Genomic DNA, 22,196 nt, shown 5'->3' with positions numbered 1-22,196 from the left:
GGCTGCCTGTAGATACTGTTGATTGACTGATTGATACTGTTGATTGACTGATTGATACTGTTGATTGACTGATTGATTCGGGCTGCCTGTAGATACTGTTGATTGACTGATTGATACTGTTGATTGACTGATTGATTTGGGCTGCCTGTAGATACTGTTGATTGACTGATTGATTTGGGCTGCCTGTAGATACTGTTGATTGACTGATTGATATTGTTGATTGACTGATTGATACTGTCGATTGACTGATTGATTTGAAAAAACACATACACTATATACTCAGTAGATTTGTTGAAATGTGACTAATAATAACAATTATAATACTACTACCACTAATAACAATAATTATAATAATAATAATGTGGCCGGGATTAATAATAATAATTATAAACTGGGATTGCAAAAGTCGCCAACTTATTTCCATTGTGGTCCATGATTATTCTTTTTTTAAATAGCTACAGAGACTCACTACAGAGATACACATTCAAAATGGTTCTACTATTTGCTGTTTGCATTGAACATTTCTAATCACAGTCTCTAGACCAGTGGTATTCAAACTTTTTCAGCAGGGACCCCATTTTTTTTCCTACAGAATTTCTGTCAACCCCGACGTTGAATAGCACTGGTCTAGCGCCTGTTGTAATAACTACATCCTGCAGACCACTGACTGACCCTCCATTGACTCCTACAAACTGTAGGTTCTTCTTGGTTCCCAAAGAACCCTGGCGGCCATCTTTCTTCTTCATGATGGACTTCAGAGAGCTCTTACCACCTGGGAAGGAGGGAGGGAGGGAATGAGGGAGGGAATGAGGGAGGGAGGGAGAGAGAGAGAGAGGGAGGGAGGGAGGGAGGGAATGAGGGAGGGAGGGAATGAGGGAGGGAGGGAGGGAGGGAGAGAGGGAGGGAGGGAATGAGGGAGGGAATGAGGGAGGGAAGGAGAGAGGGAGGGAATGAGGGAGGGAAGGAGAGAGGGAGGGAGGGAATGAGGGAGGGAGGGAATGAGGGAGGGAGGGAATGAGGGAGGGAGGGAGGGAATGAGGGAGGGAGGGAGGGAGAGAGGGAGGGAAGGAGAGAGGGAGGGAGGGAATGAGGGAGGGAAGGAGAGAGGGAGGGAGGGAATGAGGGAGGGAAGGAGAGAGGGAGGGAGGGAATGAGGGAGGGAGGGAGGGAATGAGGGAGGGAGGGAATGAGGGAGGGAGGGAGGGAATGAGAGATGGAGGGAGGGAGGGATGAAAGGGAGGAGACAACACTTATTAATGAACATATGAATCTGGAGGACATGAATGTCACCTATATTGTTCATGATCCCTGATACATCGAACAAAAGGACCCATGTCAAATCAAATCAAATGTTATTAGTCACATGCGCCGAATACAACAGGTGTAGACTTTCCCGTGAAATGCTTACTTATGAGCCCTTAACCAACAATGCTGTTCAAGAAATAGAGTTAAGAAAATATTTACTAAATAAACTAAAGTTAAAAAAATCCAATCAAATAAAAAAAGTAACACAAGAACATTACATAACAATAACGAGGCTATATATGGTACCGAGTCAATGTGCGGGGGTACAGGTTAGTCCAGGTCATTTGTAAAGGGACTATGCATAGATCATATGGTGCAGCTGTAGAACTTTCTCAGGATCTGGGGACTCATGCCAAATCTTTTCAGTCTCCTGAGGGGGAATAGGTTTTGTCGTGCCCTCTTCACGACTGTCTTGGTGTGTTTGGACCATGTTAGTTCGTTGGTGATGTGGACAGCAAGGAACTTGAAGCTCTCAACCCGCTCCACTACAGCCCCGTCGATGAGAATGGGGACGTGCTCGGTCCTCCTTTTCCTGTAGCCCACAATCATCTCCTTTGTCTTGCTCCGATTGAGGGAGAGGTTGTTGTCCTGACAACACCCGGCCAGGTCTCTAACCTCCTCCCTATTGGCTGTCTCATCATTGTCGGTGATCAGGCCTACCACTGTTTTGTCGTCAGCAAACTTAATGATGGTGTTGGAGTCGTGCTTGGCCATGCATTCGTGAGTGAACAGGGAGTACAGGAGGGGACTGAGCACGCACCCCTGAGGGTCCCCGTGTTGAGGATCAGCATGGCGGAAGTGTTGTTACCTACCCTTACCACCTGGGGGCGGCCCGTCAGGAAGTCTAGGATCCAGTTGCAGAGGGAGGTGTTTGGTCCCAGGATCCTTAGCTTAGTGATGAGCTTTGAGGACACTATGGTGTTGAACGCTGAGCTGTAGTCAATGAATAGCATTCTCACATAGGTGTTCCTTTAGTCCAGGTGGGAAAGGGCAGTGTGGAGTGCAATAGAGATTGCATCATCTGTGGATCTGTTGGGGCGGTATGCAAATTGGAGTGGGTCTAGGGTTTCCGGCATGATGATATTGATGTGATCCATGACCAGCCTTTCAAACCACTTCATGGCTACAGACGTGAGTGCTACGGGTCTGTAGTCATTTAAGAAATTTACCTTGGCTTTCTTGGGCACATGGTTGAAACTCCCACTAGCCCATGTATGCGCTGACCAACTGGCAAGTGTCTTCACTGACATTTTCAACCTCTCCCTGTCTGAGTCTGTAATACCAACATGTTTCAAGCAGACCACCATAGTCCCTGTGCCCAAGAACACTAAGGTAACCTGCCTAAATGACTACAGACCCATAGCACTCACGTCTGTAATCATGAAGTGCTTTGAAAGGCATGGCTCACATCAACACCATTATCCCAGACACCCTGGACCCGATCCATTTCACATACAGCCCCAACTAGGGCTGTGACAGTCATGACATTTTATCAACCGGCTATTGTCTACACCTGTTGTTTACGAAGCATGTGACCAAAATAAAGTTGGATTTCATTTCATCCATCAATCCAAAGATTTTAGATTTGTGGAAAGTAGTGAAGCCCCTGTGTCTGTGTGGCAGGGTAACTAGTCCTACAGCTCCAGCTAGCCCCTGTGTCTGTGTGGCAGGGTAACTAGTCCTACAGCTCCAGCTAGCTCCTGTGTGGCAGGGTAACTAGTCCTACAGCTCCAGCTAGCCCCTGTGTGGCAGGGTAACTAGTCCTACAGCTCCAGCTAGCCCCTGTGTGGCAGGGTAACTAGTCCTACAGCTCCAGCTAGCCCCTGTGTCTGTGTGGCAGGGTAACTAGTCCTACAGCTCCAGCTAGCCCCTGTGTCTGTGTGGCAGGGTAACTAGTCCTACAGCTCCAGCTAGCCCCTGTGTCTGTGTGGCAGGGTAACTAGTCCTACAGCTCCAGCTAGCCCCTGTGTCTGTGTGGCAGGGTAACTAGTCCTACAGCTCCAGCTAGCCCCTGTGTGGCAGGGTAACTAGTCCTACAGCTCCAGCTATCTCAAACATTATAAATGGGCTGTTGGTATTTTCCAACAGTAGTAGGACACAGTGTAGTTCTGTGCCTGAGAATTGTTGCCAGATTGAGAGGCCAGTCCAGCCGTAGGAGTAATGTATTGTGTGTGTGTGTGTGTGTGTGTGTGTGTGTGTGTGTGTGTGTGTGTGTGTGTGTGTGTGTGTGTGTGTTTGTGTAAGAGTGTGTTGCCAGATTAGTAGTAATTCTGTGTTGCCAGATTGGTAGTAGTTCCATACCGTTCAAGGCGCTGGACATCTGCTGGTCCATACGGTGCTTCAGCGTGGCCGGGCTGGGCGGGGACCTGGGGTCATGTGACACTATCTCCGTCTGGCTGACCTCTGAACTCTGGATGACTTCACTGGACACCTGCAGCTGACCCCGATCTGGACCAATCACAGAAGAGTGGAGGAGTCAGATGCAGAAGTGGACACAGGACGAGGACAGATATAGACAGAAGGGGACACAGGAAGAGGACAGATATAGACAGAAGGGGACACAGGCGAGGACAGATATAGACAGAAGGGGACACAGGAAGAGGACAGATATAGACAGAAGGGGACACAGGACGAGGACAGATATAGACAGAAGGGGACACAGGACGAGGACAGAAGGGGACACAGGAAGAGGAAAGATATAGACAGAAGGGGACACAGGAAGAGGACAGATATAGACAGAAGGGGACACAGGAAGAGGACAGATATAGACAGAAGGGGACACAGGAAGAGGACAGATATAGACAGAAGGGGAAACACGAAAACTAGAATAGCTGAGGACGACGCTCAAATACTAAAGCAAGAGTCTGTTTTTAAAAGTGTTCAGAGGAGGCAGTTAAAGAGTACAAGAGGAGTCTGTCTTCAAGGAGTCTCTGATCTGCTTCCAGAGACCGTCTGTCTGGTTCTATGAAGCTACTGAACTGGAAGCAGTGAGAGACTTGGCTTCAGCGTCATCTGATCAACTACCACTGGAATGTCCTGCTTCTAGAATTCACCAACACTATTTTAATACTCAGCTGAGTCCATATAAACAGCGAGGTGAACAAGCATTAGGGAGAAGTGGGCTGATTATGTGCAACAGCAGACATGTATGTACACTTCTATCACACACCCAAGTGGTACCAAGTAGCTGCTAGAAATGAGTGCCCAGCACATGGTTACCAGGCTACCGTTCCAGCGTTACATAACAGAGAAGGGTTATGAATCAGTTGTAGCTTTTAGACGGAAACAACAAGTGTCCGTTGAGTCCTATGCTGGTTCTGCCTGTTCATCTAGGGCTCTGAAACCCTAAAGGATACTTAACACCTCGACTGTTCACTTTATGTTGTGTATATATCGCAAATACGTCACTGATCCAATAGTGTCAAAATACCCCAGAATACAAGGTGGTAGTAGCTTGTACTAAAGTATGTGGACACCCCTTCAAATTAGTGGATTCTATTTCAGCCACACCTGTTGCCGACAGGTGTATAAAATCGAGCGCACAGCCATGCAATCTCCATAGACAAACATTGGCAGTAGAATGGCCTGAACAGAAGAGCTCAGTGACTTTTAACGTGGTACCATCATAGGATGCCACCTTTCCAACATGTCAGTTTGTCAAATATTTGCCCTGTTAGAGCTGCCCCGGTCAACTGTAAGTGCTGTTATTGTGAAGTGGAAACATCTAGGAGCAACAACAGCCCAGCCACGACGTGGTAGGCCACACAAGCTCACAGAACAGTGCTGCCGAGTGCTGAAGCTTGTTCCAAACTGCCTCTGGAAGCAACGTCAGCACAATAACTGTTTGTTGGGAGGTTCATGAAATGGGTTTCCATGGCTGAGGAGCCTCACACAAGCCGAAGATCACCATGCTCAATGCCAAGCGTCGGCTGGAGTGGTGTAAAGCTCGCTGCTATTGGACTCTGGAGCAGTGGAAACACGTTCTCTGGAGTGATGAATCACGCTTCAACATCTGGCAGTCCGACGGACAAATCTGGGTTTGGCGGATGCCAGGAGAACGCTACCTGCCCCAATGAATAATGCCAACTGTAAAGTTTGGTGGAGGAGGAATAGGCCCCTGAGTTCCAGTGAAGGGAAATCTTAGAATGACATTCTAAACAATTCCGTGCTTCCAACTTTGTGGAAACAGTTTGGGAAAAGCTCTTTCCTGTTTCATTATGACAAATTGAGGTCCGTGTGGTAGAACTTGACAGGCCTGTACAGAACCCTGACCTCAACCCCACCTTTAGATGAATTGGAATGCAGACTGCGAGCCAGGCCTAACCGCCCAACATTACTGCCCGACCTCACTAATGCTCTTGTGGCTGAATGGAAGCAAGTCCCTGCAGCAATGTTCCAACATCTAGTGGAAAGCCTTCCCAGAAGAGTGGAGGTTATTATAGCAGCAAAGGGGGGCCCAACTCCACACAGATCTTCGGTTTCTTGGCAATTTCTCGCATGGAAAAGCCTTAATTTCTCAGAACAAGAACAGACTGACGAGTTTCAGAAGAAAGTTCTTTGTTAATGGCCATTTTGGGCCTGTAATCGAACCCTAAACGATATCATAACCACCATCGATAAAAGACAGTACTGTGCAGCCGTCTTCATCGACCTGGCCAAGGCTTTCGACTCTGTCAATCACCGCATTCTTATCGGCAGACTTAATAGCCTTGGTTTCTCAAATGATTGCCTCGCCTGGTTCACCAACTACTTCTCAGATAGAGTTCAGTGTGTCAAATCGGAGGGCCTGTTTTCCGGACCTCTGGCAGTGTCTATGGGGGTGCCACAGGGTTCAATTCTCAGGCCGACTCTTTTCTCTGTATATATAAATGATGTCGCTCTTGCTGCTGGTGATTCTCTGATCCACCTCTACGCAGACGACACCATTCTGTATACATCTGGCCCTTCTTTGGACACTGTGCTAACAAACATACCCTTGTAAAACTGACTATCCTACCGATCTTTGACTTCGGTGATGTCATTTACAAAATAGCTTCCAACACTCTACTCAGCAAACTGGATGCAGTCTATCACAGTGCCATCCGTTTTATCACCAAAGCCCCATATACTACCCATCACTGCGACCAGCATGCTCTCGTTGGCTGGCCCTCACTACATATCCGTCGCAAAACCCACTGGCTCCAGGTCATCTAGAAGTATTTTCTAGGTAAAGCCCCGCCTTATCTCAGCTCACTGGTCACAATAACAACACCCACCCGTAGCACTAGCTCCAGCAGGTATATCTCACTGGTCACCCCAAAGCCAACCCCTCATTTGGCCACCTTTCCTTCCAGTTCTCTGCTGCCAATGACTGGAACGAATTGCAAAAAGCTCTTATATCTCCCTCACTAACTTGAATCATCAGCTGTCTGAGCAGCTTACCGATCAATGTACCTGTACACAGCCCATCTGTAAATAGCCCACCCGACTACCTCATCCCCATATTATTACTTACCCTCTTGCTCATTTGCACCCCAGTATCTCTACTTGCACATCATAATCTGCACATCTATCACTCCAGTTTTAATGATAAATTGTAATTATTTTCGCCTCTAGGGCCTATTTATTGCCTACCTCCCTACTCTTCTACATTTTCACACAATGTACATAGATTTGTCTATTTTTCTTTTGTGTTATTGACTGTACGTTTGTATATTGACTGTACGTTTATGTGTAACTCTGTGTTGTTTGTGTCGAACTGCTGTGCTTTATCTTGGCCAGGTCGCAGTTGCAAATGAGAACTTGTTCTCAACTAGCCTACCTGGTTAAATAAATGTAAAATAAATAAAAATGTAGATAGATTCCATTAAAAATCTGCCGTTTCCAGCCACAATAGTCATTTACAACATTAATGTCTACACTGTATTTCTGATCAATTTCATGTTATTTTAAATGGACAAAAATGTGCTTTTCTTTCAAAAACAAGGACATTTCTACGCGACCCCAAACTTTTGAACGGTAGTGTAGGTCTCTTTTCAAATGCACCCTGTATAATACAACATAAATATACAAAAACACAGTCATGGTAAGCACAAATAAAACATCCCAAATCACCCAGAAAGGGGCCTCCCGAGTGGCGCAGTGGTCTAAGGCACTGAGTCCAGGCTCTGTCACAGCGGGTCGTGACCGGGAGCCCCAGGGGGCGGTGTACAATTGGCCCAGCATCGTCCGGGTTAGGGGAGGGTTTGGCCGGCAGGGATATCCTTGTCCCATCGCGCACTAGCGACTACTGTGGCGGGCCGGGCGCAGTGCACGCTGACCAGGTCGCCAGGTGTACAGTGTTTCCTCCGACACATTGGTGCGGCTGGCTTCTGGGTTAAGTGGGCATTGTGTCAAGAAGCAGTGCGGCTTGGCTGGGTTGTGTTTCAGAGGACGAACGGCTCTTGACCTTCACCTCTCCTGAGTCCGTACGGGAGTTGCAGCGATGGGACAAGACTGTAACTACCAATTGGATACCACAAAATTGGGGAGAAAAAGGGATAAAAAAAATACAAAATAACAAATACTAAAATAAAAAAATAAACACCCAGAAAAACAGTTACATTCCTCCACAAATAATTCCCCAATCAATACTCTAAACTGCCCGAACGGCATCAGAACATCAAGATGAAATGGATTTAGAATTTTGTTCCAGCAATACGGTGCATTAAAACTAAAAGCAGATTTACCCGGAGGAGACCCTAGGAACCTCAAGAGTTAACCAATCCTGTGAACTGGTGAGGTAATAATAATAATTCCCCAATCAATACTCTAAACTGCCCGGCAACTCAGGTGTCTATACTTCAACAGCATAATTAGATAAGATAGAAGTTAATGAAGTAGGGTCTTGTGAACAGAAAGGGAGTAATGTAGAGATCTACGGGTCTTTAGAGAAGTCCAGCCAACCTATAGATACAGGATGCAGTGATGAGTATCAAACATGTAACAAAATGAAGGGCACTATGGGAGATGGCATCCAAAGGTTTAACACTTTTTTGGTTACTACATGATTCCATATGTTTTATTTCATAGTTTTGTTGTCTTTACTATTATTCTACAATGCAGAAAATAGTAAAAAATTAAGAAAAACCCTGGAATGAGTAGAAGTGTCCAAACTTTTGACTGGTAATGTATATACATTTTTTTTGCCCCTGTCGGCCGAGCACCTGCCCTCGCCGTAACGTCAACAGAACTGTGGGAAAGCAGCGCTCAGCAGGCGGGGCGAAGGACACTGTCTACCGGTGTCCTAGCTAGCTAGCTACTAGTGGGAGAGGGAGGAATTGATAGTTGCATATCATAATATTATTCTTGGTCGATATTATATATATATATTTATTTTTAAAGGTAACGTTAGCTAACGCTAGTCAGATGTACCTGTGTGCCAAAAACTCTTTTTCATCCTATCGCTTGTTCTCCATCTTTTTAAATAGTGAGACAACAGGTTTTCTTATTTCCCTGACTGATCAAAACTTGTTTTCTTATGCTTTCTCATGTCTATCTGCCTTCAGAAAGTATTCTTACCCCTTGACTTATTCCACATTTTATTGCGTGACAGCCCGAATTCAAAATGGATTGAATATATTTCCTTCCTCATCTATCTACACACAATACCCCATATTGACAAAATGAAAAATGTGTTAAAATGTATTAAAAATTAAATACAGAAATATCTAATTTACATAAGTATTCAGACCCTTTGCTATGAGACTCGAAATTGAGCTCAGGTGCATCCTGTTTCCATTGATCATCCTTGAGATGTTCTTACAACTTGATTGGAGTCCACCTGAGGCCAATTCAAATGTTTGGGCATGATTTAGAAAGAAACACACCTGTCTGTATAAAGTCCCACAGTTGACAGCGCATGTCAGAGCAGAAACTATACCATGAAGTGTCTGTCGATCTCCGAGACAGGATTGTGATGAGACATATATCTGGAGAAGGGTATAAAACAATTCCTAGAGTGTTGAAAGTGTCCAAGAGCACAGATGGTGTTCATTGGGAAATGTAAAAAAATACCCAGACTCTGCCTAAAACTGTCTGTCCTTGGTTAGGGAGGTGACCAAGAAGCCAATGACCACTCTGACAGAACGACATCTTGGCTGAGATGGGAGAACCTGGCAGAAGGAAAACAATCTCTACAGCACTTCACCAATCTGGACTTTATGGGAGAGTGGTCAGACAGACGCCACTCCTGAGAAAAAGGCCTCTGACAGCACGCCTGGAGCATGCAAAAAGGCACGTGAAATTCTGTGGGCTGATGAAACAAGAATGTAACTCTTTGGCCTGAATGCAAAGTGCTATGTCTAGAGAGAACCAGGCACAGCTCATCACTATCCATACTGTGAAGCATGGTGGTGGCAGCATCATGCTATGTGGATGCTTTTCAGCGGCAGGGACTGTGAGACTGGTAAGGATAGAGGGAGCAATGAATGGAGCCAAATACAGGCAAATCCTTGATGAGCACCTGCTTTGGAGTGCAAACGACAAGACTGGGGCGACGATTAACATTCCAACAGGACAATGACTCCAAGCATACAGCCAAAGAAACGCTGGAATGGCTTCAGAACAAGAATGTGAAAATCCTTGAGTGGCCCACCCAAAGCCCAGACATTGAATCCCATTGGAAATCTATGGAAAAGATTTGAACATTGCTGTTCACTGTCGCTTCCCGTCTAATTTAACAGAGCTTGAGAAAATCTGCAAGGAAGAATGGGAGACATTCCACAAATTCAGATGTTCAAAGTTGATATAGAAATACTCAAGACAACTCAAAGATGTAATCGCCACCAAAGGTGTTCCTATAATGTACTGACTCAGGGGTGTGAATAATTATGTAAATGAGACGTTTAACATTTTTCTAAAAACATGTTTTCACTTTGTCATTACGGGGATTTTGAAATCAGGTTATTAAAAACTAAATGTGGAATAAGTCAAGGGGTATGAATACTTTCTGAAGGCACTGTATAGTGAGCAATATGCTTGGAACATCAAATCGCAATAAAATCGCAGTATTGAAAATCTCAATACATATTGTAACGACACTTAAGTATCATGATAATATCATAGTGTGAGGTCCCTGGCAATTCCCCGCCCTACTAGCTGAAGTATTAGCTAGCTAGTACAGTGTCAATCGCCCCTGCCTGCCGAGCACCTGCCCTCGCCGTAACGTTAACAGAATGTTATTGGTCACAATACACATGGTTAGCAGATGTTAATGTGAGTGTAGCGAAATGCTTGTGCTTCTAGTTATGACAGTGCAGTAATATCTAACCAAGTAATCTAACAATTCCACAACAACTTCTTCTGTTTATAGTGGTTGGCATCCAACACTATGGTGCGTTACCATAGTTACCTGCCGTACTGGAGTGCTCCGCCTCCCACCGGAGTCAACACGGAGTCGACACTATGGTGCATTTCAGCGAGCAGGCCTTTCTAATCGACCTGGCCCGGGTATCCTGGAAGGATATTGACCTCATCCCGTCAGTAGAGGATGCCTTCCTCACCATCTTAAATAAGCATTGCCCATTCAAGAAATGTAGAACCAGGAACAGATATAGCCCTTGGTTCTCTCCAGACCTGACTGCCCTTGACCAGCATATAAACATCCTGTGGCGTTCTGCATTAGCATCGAACAGCCCCTTGTGATATGCAACTTTTCAGGGAAGTTAGGAACCAATATACACAGGCAGACGAGCTTTAAGCTTTCAGACGATATAAGACACTTATATGTACCTAAATGTTTAATATCCATCATTTTTATGATTATTTATTTGAATTTTGCGCCCTCCAGTTTCACCGGAAATTGTCCCACTAGCAGGACGCCAATAAGACACGTTCATTCTACACTATGTAGTTCACTCCTCAACACTACTTAAGACACGTTCATTCTACACTATGTAGTTCACTACTCAACACTACTTAAGACACGTTCATTCTACACTATGTAGTTCACTACTCAACACTACTTAAGACACGTTCATTCTACACTATGTAGTTCACTACTCAACACTACTTAAGACACGTTCATTCTACACTATGTAGTTCACTCCTCCTCAACACTACTTAAGACATGTTCATTCTACACTATGTAGTTCACTCCTCCTCAACACTACTTAAGACACGTTCATTCTACACTAGGTAGTTCCCTCCTCAACACTACTTAAGACACGTTCATTCTACACTATGTAGTTCACTCCTCCTCAACACTACTTAAGACACGTTCATTCTACACTAGGTAGTTCCCTCCTCAACACTACTTAAGACACGTTCATTCTACACTATGTAGTTCACTCCTCAACACTACTTAAGACACGTTCATTCTACACTATGTAGTTCACTCCTCCTCAACACTACTTAAGACACGTTCATTCTACACTATGTAGTTCACTACTCAACACTACTTAAGACACGTTCATTCTACACTATGTAGTTCACTCCTCCTCAACACTACTTAAGACACGTTCATTCTACACTATGTAGTTCACTCCTCCTCAACACTACTTAAGACACGTTCATTCTACACTATGTAGTTCCCTCCTCAACACTACTTAAGACACGTTCATTCTACACTATGTAGTTCACTACTCAACACTACTTAAGACACGTTCATTCTACACTATGTAGTTCACTACTCAACACTACTTAAGACACGTTCATTCTACACTATGTAGTTCACTACTCAACACTACTTAAGACACGTTCATTCTACACTATGTAGTTCACTACTCAACACTACTTAAGACACGTTCATTCTACACTATGTAGTTCACTCCTCCTCAACACTACTTAAGACACGTTCATTCTACACTATGTAGTTCCCTCCTCAACACTACTTAAGACACGTTCATTCTACACTATGTAGTTCACTACTCAACACTACTTAAGACACGTTCATTCTACACTATGTAGTTCACTACTCAACACTACTTAAGACACGTTCATTCTACACTATGTAGTTCACTACTCAACACTACTTAAGACACGTTCATTCTACACTATGTAGTTCACTACTCAACACTACTTAAGACACGTTCATTCTACACTATGTAGTTCCCTCCTCAACACTACTTAAGACACGTTCATTCTACACTATGTAGTTCACTACTCAACACTACTTAAGACACGTTCATTCTACACTATGTAGTTCACTCCTCCTCAACACTACTTAAGACACGTTCATTCTACACTATGTAGTTCCCTCCTGAACACTGCGCAGCCGTAGGTCTTTTGTTTCAGCAGAGAAGGAACAGCCTCCTATTGCGTACCTATCGGCAGTCAGATTTCTCGGTGTGTGACCTCTATCTGCTCCCAACAGGTCCTAACAGCTTGATGCCCTCAATCTCACACAAATTATCAATGAACCTACCAGGTACAACCCCAAATCCGTAAACACGGGCACCTTCATAGATGTCATCCTAACTAACTCGCCCTCCAAATACAACTCTGGTCCCATCAGGTCCTGGCTGCTGCAGAGATAACTCTGGTCCCATCAGGTCCTGGCTGCTGCAGAGATAACTCTGGTCCCATCAGGTCCTGGCTGCTGCAGAGATAACTCGTACTGCAAATTGAGAAATCATGTGACTAAACTGAATAAAAAGAAGAAGAAACTACACTATGAAACAAAGATAAATGACATTAAAGAATGATAGTAAAAAAGATTGGAGCCCCTTCAATGACATTTTGGGCAAAAAGGCAAACTCCGCTCCATCATTCATTGAATCAGATGGCTCACAAAACCCACTGATATTGCCAACTACTTTAAACACACCAAGACAGTCGTGAAGAGGGCACAACAAAACCTATTCCCCCTCAGGAGACAGAAAAGATTTGGCATGGGTACACAGATCCTCAAACGGTTCTACAGCTGCACCATTGATAGCATCCTGACTGGTTGCATCACTGCCTGGTATGGCAACTGCTCGGCTCCGACCGCAAGGCACTACAGAGGGTAGTACATCACTGGGGCCAAGCTTCCTGCCACCCAGGACCTCTATAAGAGGCGGTGTCAGAAGATGGCCCTAAAAATTGTCAAAGACTCCATTCACCCAAGTCATAGACTGTTCTCTCTGCTACCACACAGCAAGCGGTGGCAGAGCGCCAAGTCTAAACAGCTTCTACCCCCAAGCTATAAGACTCCTGAACATCTAATCAAATGGCTACCCAGACTATTTGAATTGCCCACCCTTCTACGCTGCTGCTACTCTGTTATTATCTATGCATAGTCACTTTAAAAACTCCACTTACATGTACATATAACCTCAATTACCTCGACATCGTTTCCCCCGCACATTGACTCTGTATCGGTACAACCCTGTATATAGCTCCTGCTATTGTTATTTTACTGCTGCTCTTTAATTATTTGTTACTTTTATCTCTTACTTTTTTTTGTATTTTCTTGAAACTGCATTGTTGGCTTGTAAGTAAGCATTTCACTGTAAGGTGTGTTGTGTTCGGCGCATGTGACAAATGAAATTGGATTAGATTTTTTCATTGGCAAGATTAGCAAACTTAGGCATGACATGCCAGCAACAAACGGTGACACTACACATCCAAGTATATCTGACCAAATTATGAAAGACAAGCATTATTGTTGTCTATCAACAATGACAAGCCACCGGGGTCTGACAACTTGGATGGACAATTACTGAGGATAATAGCAGATGATATTGCCACTCCTATTTGCTACATCTTCAATTTAAGCCTGCTAGAAAGTGTGTGACCCCAGGCTTGGAGGGAAGCAAAAGTAATTCCCCTACCTAAGGATAGTAAAGCCCCCTTTACTGGCTCAAATAGCCAACCAATCAGCCTGTAAGGATCTCTACAGGATCGGGGTCCCACCCTCGGGACGGTTGAGCTAACGTGCGCTAATGTGATTAGCATGACATTGTAAGTAACAAGAACATTTCCCAGGACATAGACATATCTGATATGGGCAGAAAGCTTAAATTCTTGTTAATCTAACTGCACTGTCCAATTTACAGTAGCTATTACAGTGAAAGAATACCATGCTATTGTTTGAGGAGAATGCACAATTATGAACTTGAAAATGTATATGTTGACCAATTAGGCACATTTGGGCAGACTTGATACAACATTTTAAAAGAAATGCAATGGTTCATTGGATCAGTCTAAAACTTTGCACATACACTGCTGCCATCTAGTGGCCAAAATCGAAATTGCACCAAGAGTCCCAAGTCAGATAATGGCCTTTCTCTTGCATTTCAAAGATGATGGAACAAAAAGAAATGACGTTTTTTTTCTTTGTATTATCTTTTACCAGATCTAATGTGTTATATTCTCCTACATTAATTTCACATTTACACAAACTTCAAAGTGTTTCCTTTCAAATGGTACCAAGAATATGCATATCCTTGCTTCAGTGTCACGTCCTGACCCTTGTAAGAGGTCATTTTCCATAGTAGAGTGGTCAGGGCGTGACAGGTGGGTGTTATGGGGTGTTTTGGTTTTCTGTTTCTTTGTGGGGTTTTTCTAGATTTCTATGTTTTTATTTTCTATGTTTTGGCCAGGTATGGTTTCCAATCAGAGGCAGCTGTCTATCGTTGTCTCTGATTGGAAGCCATACTTAGGCAGCCTGTTTTTCATGTGTGGGTGTGGGTAGTTGTTTTCCGTTTTGTGTGTTTTTGTTTAAGTGTTTTCATTCAATTAAAGCACTCTACGCGCTGCGCCTTGGTCCCCTTTATACGACCCTTGTGACATTCAGGGCCTGAGCTACAGGCAGATAGATTTGGGTCATTTTAGGCTAAAATTCCTTAAGAGGTTTTAACAACCCTTAATAAACTTTTGGGAAAAATGGTGTTTGACCAGATACAATGCTATTTTACAGTTAACAAATTGACAACAGACTTTCAGCATGCTTATAGGGAAGGACATTCAACAAGCATAGCACTTACACGAATGACTGATGATTGGCTGAGAGAAATTGATGATAAGATTGTGGGGACTGTTTTGTTAGACTTCAGTGCGGCTTTTGACATTATTGATCATAGTCTGTTGCTGGAAAAACGTATGTGTTATGGTTTTACACCCCCTGCTATAATGTGGATAAAGAGTTACCTGTCTAACAGAACACAGAGGGTGTTCTTTAATGGAAGCCTCTCAAATATAATCCAGGTAGAATCAGGAATTCCCCAGGGCAGCTGTTTAGGCTCCTTACTTTTTTCAATCTTTACTAACGACATGCCACTGGCTGTGAGTAAAGCCAGTGTGTCTATGTGTGTGGATGACTCAACACTATACACTATACTATACGTCAGCTACCACAGTGACTGAAATTACTTCAAGACTTAACAAAGAGCTGCAGTTAGTTTCAGAACGGGTGGCAAGGAATAAGTTAGTCCTAAATATTTATAAAACTAAAAGCATTGTATTTGGAACAAATCATTCACTAAACGCTAAACTAAATCTTGTAATAAGTAATGTGGAAATTGAGCAAGTTGAGGTGACAAAATTTCTTGGAGTAACCCTGGATTGTAAACTGTCATGGCCAAAACATATTGATACAACAGTAGCTAAGATGGGGAGAACTCTGTTCATAATAAAGCGCTGCTCTGCCTTCTTAACAACACTATCAACAAGGCAGGTCCTACAGGCCCTAGTTTGTACCTTCTTAACAACACTATCAACAAGGCAGGTCCTACAGGCCCTAGTTTGTACCTTCTTAACAACACTATCAACAAGGCAGGTCCTACAGGCCCTAGTTTCTACCTTCTTAACAGCACTATCAACAAGGCAGGTCCTACAGGCCCTAGTTTCTACCTTCTTAACAACACTATCAACAAGGCAGGTCCTACAGGCCCTAGTTTCTACCTTCTTAACAACACTATCAACAAGGCAGGTCCTACAGGCCCTAGTTTCTACCTTCTTAACAACACTATCAACAAGGCAGGTCCTACAGGCCCTAGTTTCTACCTTCTTAACAACACTATCAACAAGGCAGATCCTACAGGCCCTAGTTTCTACCTTCTTAACAACACTATCAACAAGGCAGGTCCTACAGGCCCTAGTTTCTACCTTCTTAACAACACTATCAACAAGGCAGGTCCTACAGGCCCTTGTTTTGTCACACCTGGACGACTGTTCAGTCATGTGGTCAGGTGCCACAAAGAGGGACTTAGGAAAGTTGCAGTTAGCTCAGAACAGGGCAGCACGGCTGGTCCTTGGATGAACACAGAGAGCTAACATTAATAATATGCATGTCAATCTCTCCTGGCTCAAAGTGGAATTTACTTGATAACTACTTGTATTTGTGAGAGGTATTGATATGTTGAAAGCACTGAGCTGTCTGTCTAAACTACTGGCACACAGCTCAGACACCCATCCATACCCCACAAGACATGCCACCAGAAGTCTCTTCACAGTCCCTAAGTCCAGAACAGACTATGTGAGGGGCACATGACTACATGGAACTCTATTCCACATCAGGTAACTGATGCAGCAGTAGAATCAGATTTAAAAAACAGATAAAAATACACCTTATGGAACAGCGGGGACTGTGAAACAACAGAAGCATAGACACATGCATACAAACATATGTGCATATGCACTATAAACACACATGTACACATGGATTTTGTATTGTAGATATGTGGTAGTTGAGTAGAGGCCTGAGGGCACACACTTAATGTGCTGTGAAATCTGTTGTGAATGTATTGTAATGTCTTTAAAATATATAACTGCATTACTTTTTGCTGTACTGCCTTGACAGCAGCTAATGGGGATCCATAAAAATTACAAATACAAAGTGTCACCAGGTGTTTAGTGTTGTGAGGGACAGTAATGTTTTTGGTGATACTGTCTTGGGTTGTGGGTTCGATTCCCACGGGGGATCAGTATGAAAATGTATGCATTCACTACTGTAAGTTGCTCTGGATAAGAGTCTGTTCATTGTTGAGGCTGCAAGAATTCTTAACCTAAACATAAACCTACTAAAACATGATAATAAATAGCATTTATAAAGTACAGCAGTAATGTTAGAACGTGACTGTGTTATTAGTCTTTCAGCTCTGTAAACAGACATGTTAGGGATAGGTCAATACTAACCAGACTGAGAAGAGAGCGGGCTAACAGTAGATAAATGGTCTGTCTGGCCTGGTGTAAGGACTCAACCTATTAGACATTCTGTGTGTGGCATACCTGTAGCGGTGCTGCTGCCATCTCGCTGAGTTCTCAGATCCTCAGCACTGCCATACTTGATGACAGAGTTGATAGAAGTCAGAGTGTTGACCAGCTGGCTGTTGATAGAACCAAAGTGGGTGAACTGAGAAGAGCAGGGCTGTCCGAAAGCATCCGCGAGCTCACTGTAGTTCTCAGTCAACAACATCTGTTGTTCCTGAAGTAGGTTCTGAAGCCTCTCTATGTAGTGGTCTAGTCCTGCCCCACTCTCCACCTGCTGGGGCGGTGGTATGGCCTGGGGTGGTACAACAGTCGTCACGGCAACGGTCTCCTCGGTAACAGTGGTTCCGTCCAGGTGGGAGGGTCCACAGGCAATGTTCCGGGTCTTCAGGCCGACCAGGAAGTTGGTGTGGATGCCGACCAGGCCGACGCCAACCTCTTTGGTCTGGGCCGACCATGCCTCCTCCGGACTGCCGTCTCTCTGCGCTGTGTTTCCCACGGCAATAGACCTAAGGACGACCACAGACAGACAGGGAGACAGTGTTCAAAAAAATTGATTTAAATGTATTGTATTATATCCACGTGGTTAAATTGTGTTGTTAAATTGTTAAATAAATCTAATTGAAAAAGTACCTGGTTTTGGGCACGGTCTGTGGGTCTTTGACCAGCCCCTCCCCCACAGCGACAGTCCTTGTGTGATTGGTTAGCGTGCTGGTGTGTTTCTCAGCAGTGTGGAGCAGGGCGGTGTTGGTACAGCCGTCAGCTAGCACCACTGTCTCTGTGTTGGTGTGTTGGCTAACGGTCTCCAGAAGGGTGCTGGTGTGTTGGGAGGCTGTGTCTGGGGTTACCATGACAGCAAAGTCCGCGGTGGCGTCCAGGACAGGGTTAGTCCCCATGGTGACCAGCTGTCTGACGGTGACGTCTCTAGAACACTCCCCGACGCCCACCAACCTGCTCTCCCTCTCCCTGGCCTCTGTCTCCTGGGCCTTACACAGCTCTAGACGGTTTACTTCCTCATCAGTGTTCACCCCCTGGTCACACAGCCCCACCTCCACCCCTACCCCCTGGTCACACACCTCCAACTGCCTCCCAACACACTGGTCCTGCACCTCTACCCTCTCCTGCACCAGCCACCTCTCCATGGGCAGGTCAGGTCCCGAAGCAGTGTGTCTCAGGCTGGGTTGACAGGACACCCCTACCCCTACAGTGTGGAGGGTCTCCCCTGTGGAGGCATGGCTGGTCTCTAGATGGTTCCCCACTCCCTGGCTGTGCGTCTGGACTCTCCAGGTCTCTGAGCCAGTGCTCTGGGTGTCTGGCCGCGCCTGGCAGGCTATGCTGTAGGTGTCTGGCCGCACCTGGAAGCCTTTATCAGCCCTCTTCCTATTGGCTCCCCCAGCGGCCTGAAGCTCTAGCTTCAGCTTGGACATCTCCATCAGGTGGGTGGTCTCTCTCAGGTCCACCTCTAGCCGGTAGATCTTCTCCTTCAGGGCCTCGATAGTCTGCTGCTGCAAGTCTAACTCCGCCTCCACCTCGCTGGTCACGCCCAACATGGCTTCCGTCACGCCCGTCCCAGCACTGCGCGTCTCACGCTGCTCCGTCGCCATTCCGACGTCACGGTAGAAGCGTCGTTGTTGTACCATCGTCATCACCGGCGACTTCCTCTGGGCGACCACAGTGGCGTCGTTCATGTTCTCATCTGGGCCGACCGCCGTGGAGGTGAGCTGGTTGTTGTTATTGTGGGTGAGAGGGAAGGAGGTCTGGGTCTGCCTGGCCTGGTGAGACCCTTGCTCCTGGCTGTTCGCCCCCAGGGCTTGGACCTCTGCAGCCAGCCTCCTGAACTCCTCCATCCCCATGGTACTCTGACTATGGCCCTGACCCTCCTGGCCCTCCTGGCCCTCTGGCTCCATGATGTGCAGCTCCTGGGTCTGCAAGGTATTCTGGGGGTCCAACTGGTCAGCACTGCCCATGCTATAGGACCTCTTCCTGAACCCCCCTCCCACTACGCTCCCCACCCCTAGCCTCTGGTTCTTCTGAGAGGTCATCTGTCTCTTCTCCTCCTGCAGCACGGCTATCTTCACCTGCAGGACAGGTATGGTCTTCACCTTCTCCTCTAGCTCCTTCAGCCTCCGCAGGGCCACCACCATCTGTTCCCGGATGTGCTGCAGGTGGAGCGGAGACACGTTGGTGGCCGGCGTGGTCATGCCTGATGACATGGGGCTGTGGTGGATAGAGGAACCCATGGAAGTGTAGTAGGGGTTGTACTCTCCACTACCTCCACCACCGTTGAGCAGCAGGGGCTGTGGGGTGCTAGGGGAGAACAGGGAGGTGCTGGACCCCCCCATCCCTCCGAAGGAGGCCAGGCGGTGGCGAGGAGCAGGGCCGGGGGGTTCGGAGGGGGAGCGGGGCTGCATGAGGTGCCGCTCCTGTTCTAACCTCCTCCTCGTCTCCATCAGGGTCTTCTCAACCTGGGGGTTGAGGAGGGGAGGTTCCCACGGAGAGGGGGGCGGGAGCCGGGGCCGTTGAGGGGGTTCGGGGGGGACGCTCAGGTAGCCCTCGGGGGGTAGGGGAGGAAGAGAGGGCTCACAGGACGGGAGAGGGGCATGGGCGTGGTAAATCAGGGTGGAGGGAGGGTGAGGCTGAGGGGAGGGGTAGAAGAGGGGACTCTGCTGTGCCTCTTCACTGAAGGAGGGTAGGGAGCCTGTGGAGGTCCATTCAGCCTGGCCCTGCCCACTGTACCCGCTGCCCCCACCAGAGCAACCTCCCCTGGGCACGGGCTCCGCCGCCGGCCGGACAGGCCTGGCTTTCCGCTGGATGTTCAGCCTCTTGATGGTGTTGCCACGCTGTATGTCGTCCACATACTTCAGGAAGTCCAGGTCTAGCTGGTAGCCATACGGGGGCGTGGCCTCAGTACTGCTGCTGACAGACCTCTCTCCTCTCTCTACGGGAAGAAGAGAAGAACAAAAGGGATTGGAAGTAGGAGCCATACCAGGAAACACATTTTGTGTTGACATTACAGGTATGGAACAATAGCTCAAAATGGATCAGAGAATGAAATGCTTTCAAAATGACATGACAACTTTAGACCCCGGTGTTGCTTCTCCGGCCAGCTGCTGGGAGAACAGCGGTCTAGTGTGATTATGACATGCGAACGTAGCCTGTGCGCTCTCACATAAAAGGCGTGGCCACGTACTTCTCGCAGGACCCCAGACAGACTTGGCCACAACAAGCATAGACAACATTAGCTACAATAAAAAGTTTCACCAAGGACTATGCTGTCAACAGCAAACAGACAGCAATTATCTGCTAAAAAAAAGTTTGGTATTTCAAAAGGGAGTTGGATGAAGGCTGTGGAAAGAAGAGAGTGATCGGATGGAGTGGCTTGCTACCTCGGGAACATTAGTGCACTTAAACCTGGTAAGACAAACCTCAAAACGAATGTTAGCTTCAATTACCATCAGACTGTTGACCAGCTTCTATTACCATCAGACTGTTGACCAGCTTCTATTACCATCAGACTGTTGACCAGCTTCTATTACCATCAGACTGTTGACCAGCTTCTATTACCAGACCATCAGCAGTGGATTCTTCCGTGGTGTCCTCCCATGAACTCCCTTCTTGTTTAGTGTTTTACGTATCGTAGACTCGTCAACAGAGATGTTAGCATGTTCCAAAGATTTCTGTAAGTCTTTAGCTGACACTCTAGGATTCTTCTTAACCTCATTGAGCATTCTGCGCTGTGCTCTTGCAGTCATCTTTGCAGGATGGCCACTCCTAGGGAGAGGAGCAACAGTGCTGAACTTTCTCCATTTATAGACAAATCTGTCTTACCGTGGACTGATGAACATCAAGGCTTTTAGAGATACTTTTGTAACCCTTTGCAGCTTTATGCAGGTCAACAATTCTTAATCTCAGGTCTTCTGAGATCTCTTTTGTTCGGGGCATGGTTCACATTAGGCAATGCTTCTTGTGAATAGCAAACAAAAATTTTGTGAGTGTTTTTTTATAGGGCAAAGAAGCCCTAACCGACATCTCCAATCTCATCTCATTGATTGGACTCCAGGTTAGCTGACTCCATACTCCAATTAGCTTTTGGAGAAGTCATTAGTCTAGGGGTTCACATACTTTTTCCCAACATACACTGAATTTTTTTTTTATTATGTATTAATATGTGTTATTAGTTTAAGTATACTGTGTTTGTAAAAATGTTATGACAGATCAAATTTTATGACCAATTTATGCAGAAATCCAGGTAGTTCCAAAGGGTTCACATACTTTTTCTTGCCACTGCATAACTACTGTATCCTCTATATGGCTGTATTCTCCACATAGCTGTATTCTCCACATAGCTGTACTCTCCACTGTACTCTCCACATAGCTGTACTCTCCACATAGCTGTACTCTCCACTGTACTCTCCACATAGCTGTATTCTCCACATAGCTGTACTCTCCACTGTACTCTCGGAGGACCTGAGCCCTAGGACCACGCCTCGGGACTACCTGGCATGATGACTCCTTGCTGTCCCCAGTCCACCTGTCCATGCTGCTGCTCCAGTTCCCACTGTTCTGCCTGCGGCTACGGAACCCTGACCTGTTCACCGGACGTGCTTGTTGCACCCTCGACAACTACTATGATTATTATTATTTGACCATGCTGGTCATTTATGAACATTTTAACATCTTGACCATGTTCTGTTATAATATCCACCCGGCACAGCCAGAAGAGGACTGGCCACCCCTCATAG

General features: G+C 45.9%; 1 protein-coding gene across 6 annotated transcripts in view; it reads right to left on the bottom strand.

Moving 5' to 3' along the window:
* The window catches only part of kank1a (KN motif and ankyrin repeat domains 1a), a 105,949-nt gene that overhangs the window by 22,940 nt on the left and 60,813 nt on the right, over window positions 1-22,196 (bottom strand). For all 6 annotated transcript variants that reach the window (XR_003879585.1, XM_029763897.1, XM_029763896.1 and 3 more), the window contains exons 3-6: window positions 18,088-20,392; window positions 17,476-17,963; window positions 3,607-3,753; window positions 673-772 (exon numbers count right to left, since the gene is read on the bottom strand). Coding sequence is in view for 5 of the 6 variants with exons in the window: in XM_029763897.1 (XP_029619757.1) it covers window positions 673-772; window positions 3,607-3,753; window positions 17,476-17,963; window positions 18,088-20,392 (3,040 nt within the window). In the remaining variant the exon portion in view is untranslated. The remainder of the gene's footprint in view (window positions 1-672; window positions 773-3,606; window positions 3,754-17,475; window positions 17,964-18,087; window positions 20,393-22,196) is intronic.

Source organism: Salmo trutta, chromosome 9, assembly GCF_901001165.1.
Source record: "Salmo trutta chromosome 9, fSalTru1.1, whole genome shotgun sequence".
Classification (NCBI taxonomy): domain Eukaryota; kingdom Metazoa; phylum Chordata; class Actinopteri; order Salmoniformes; family Salmonidae; genus Salmo; species Salmo trutta.
This window is presented reverse-complemented; position numbering and strand designations above follow the sequence as displayed.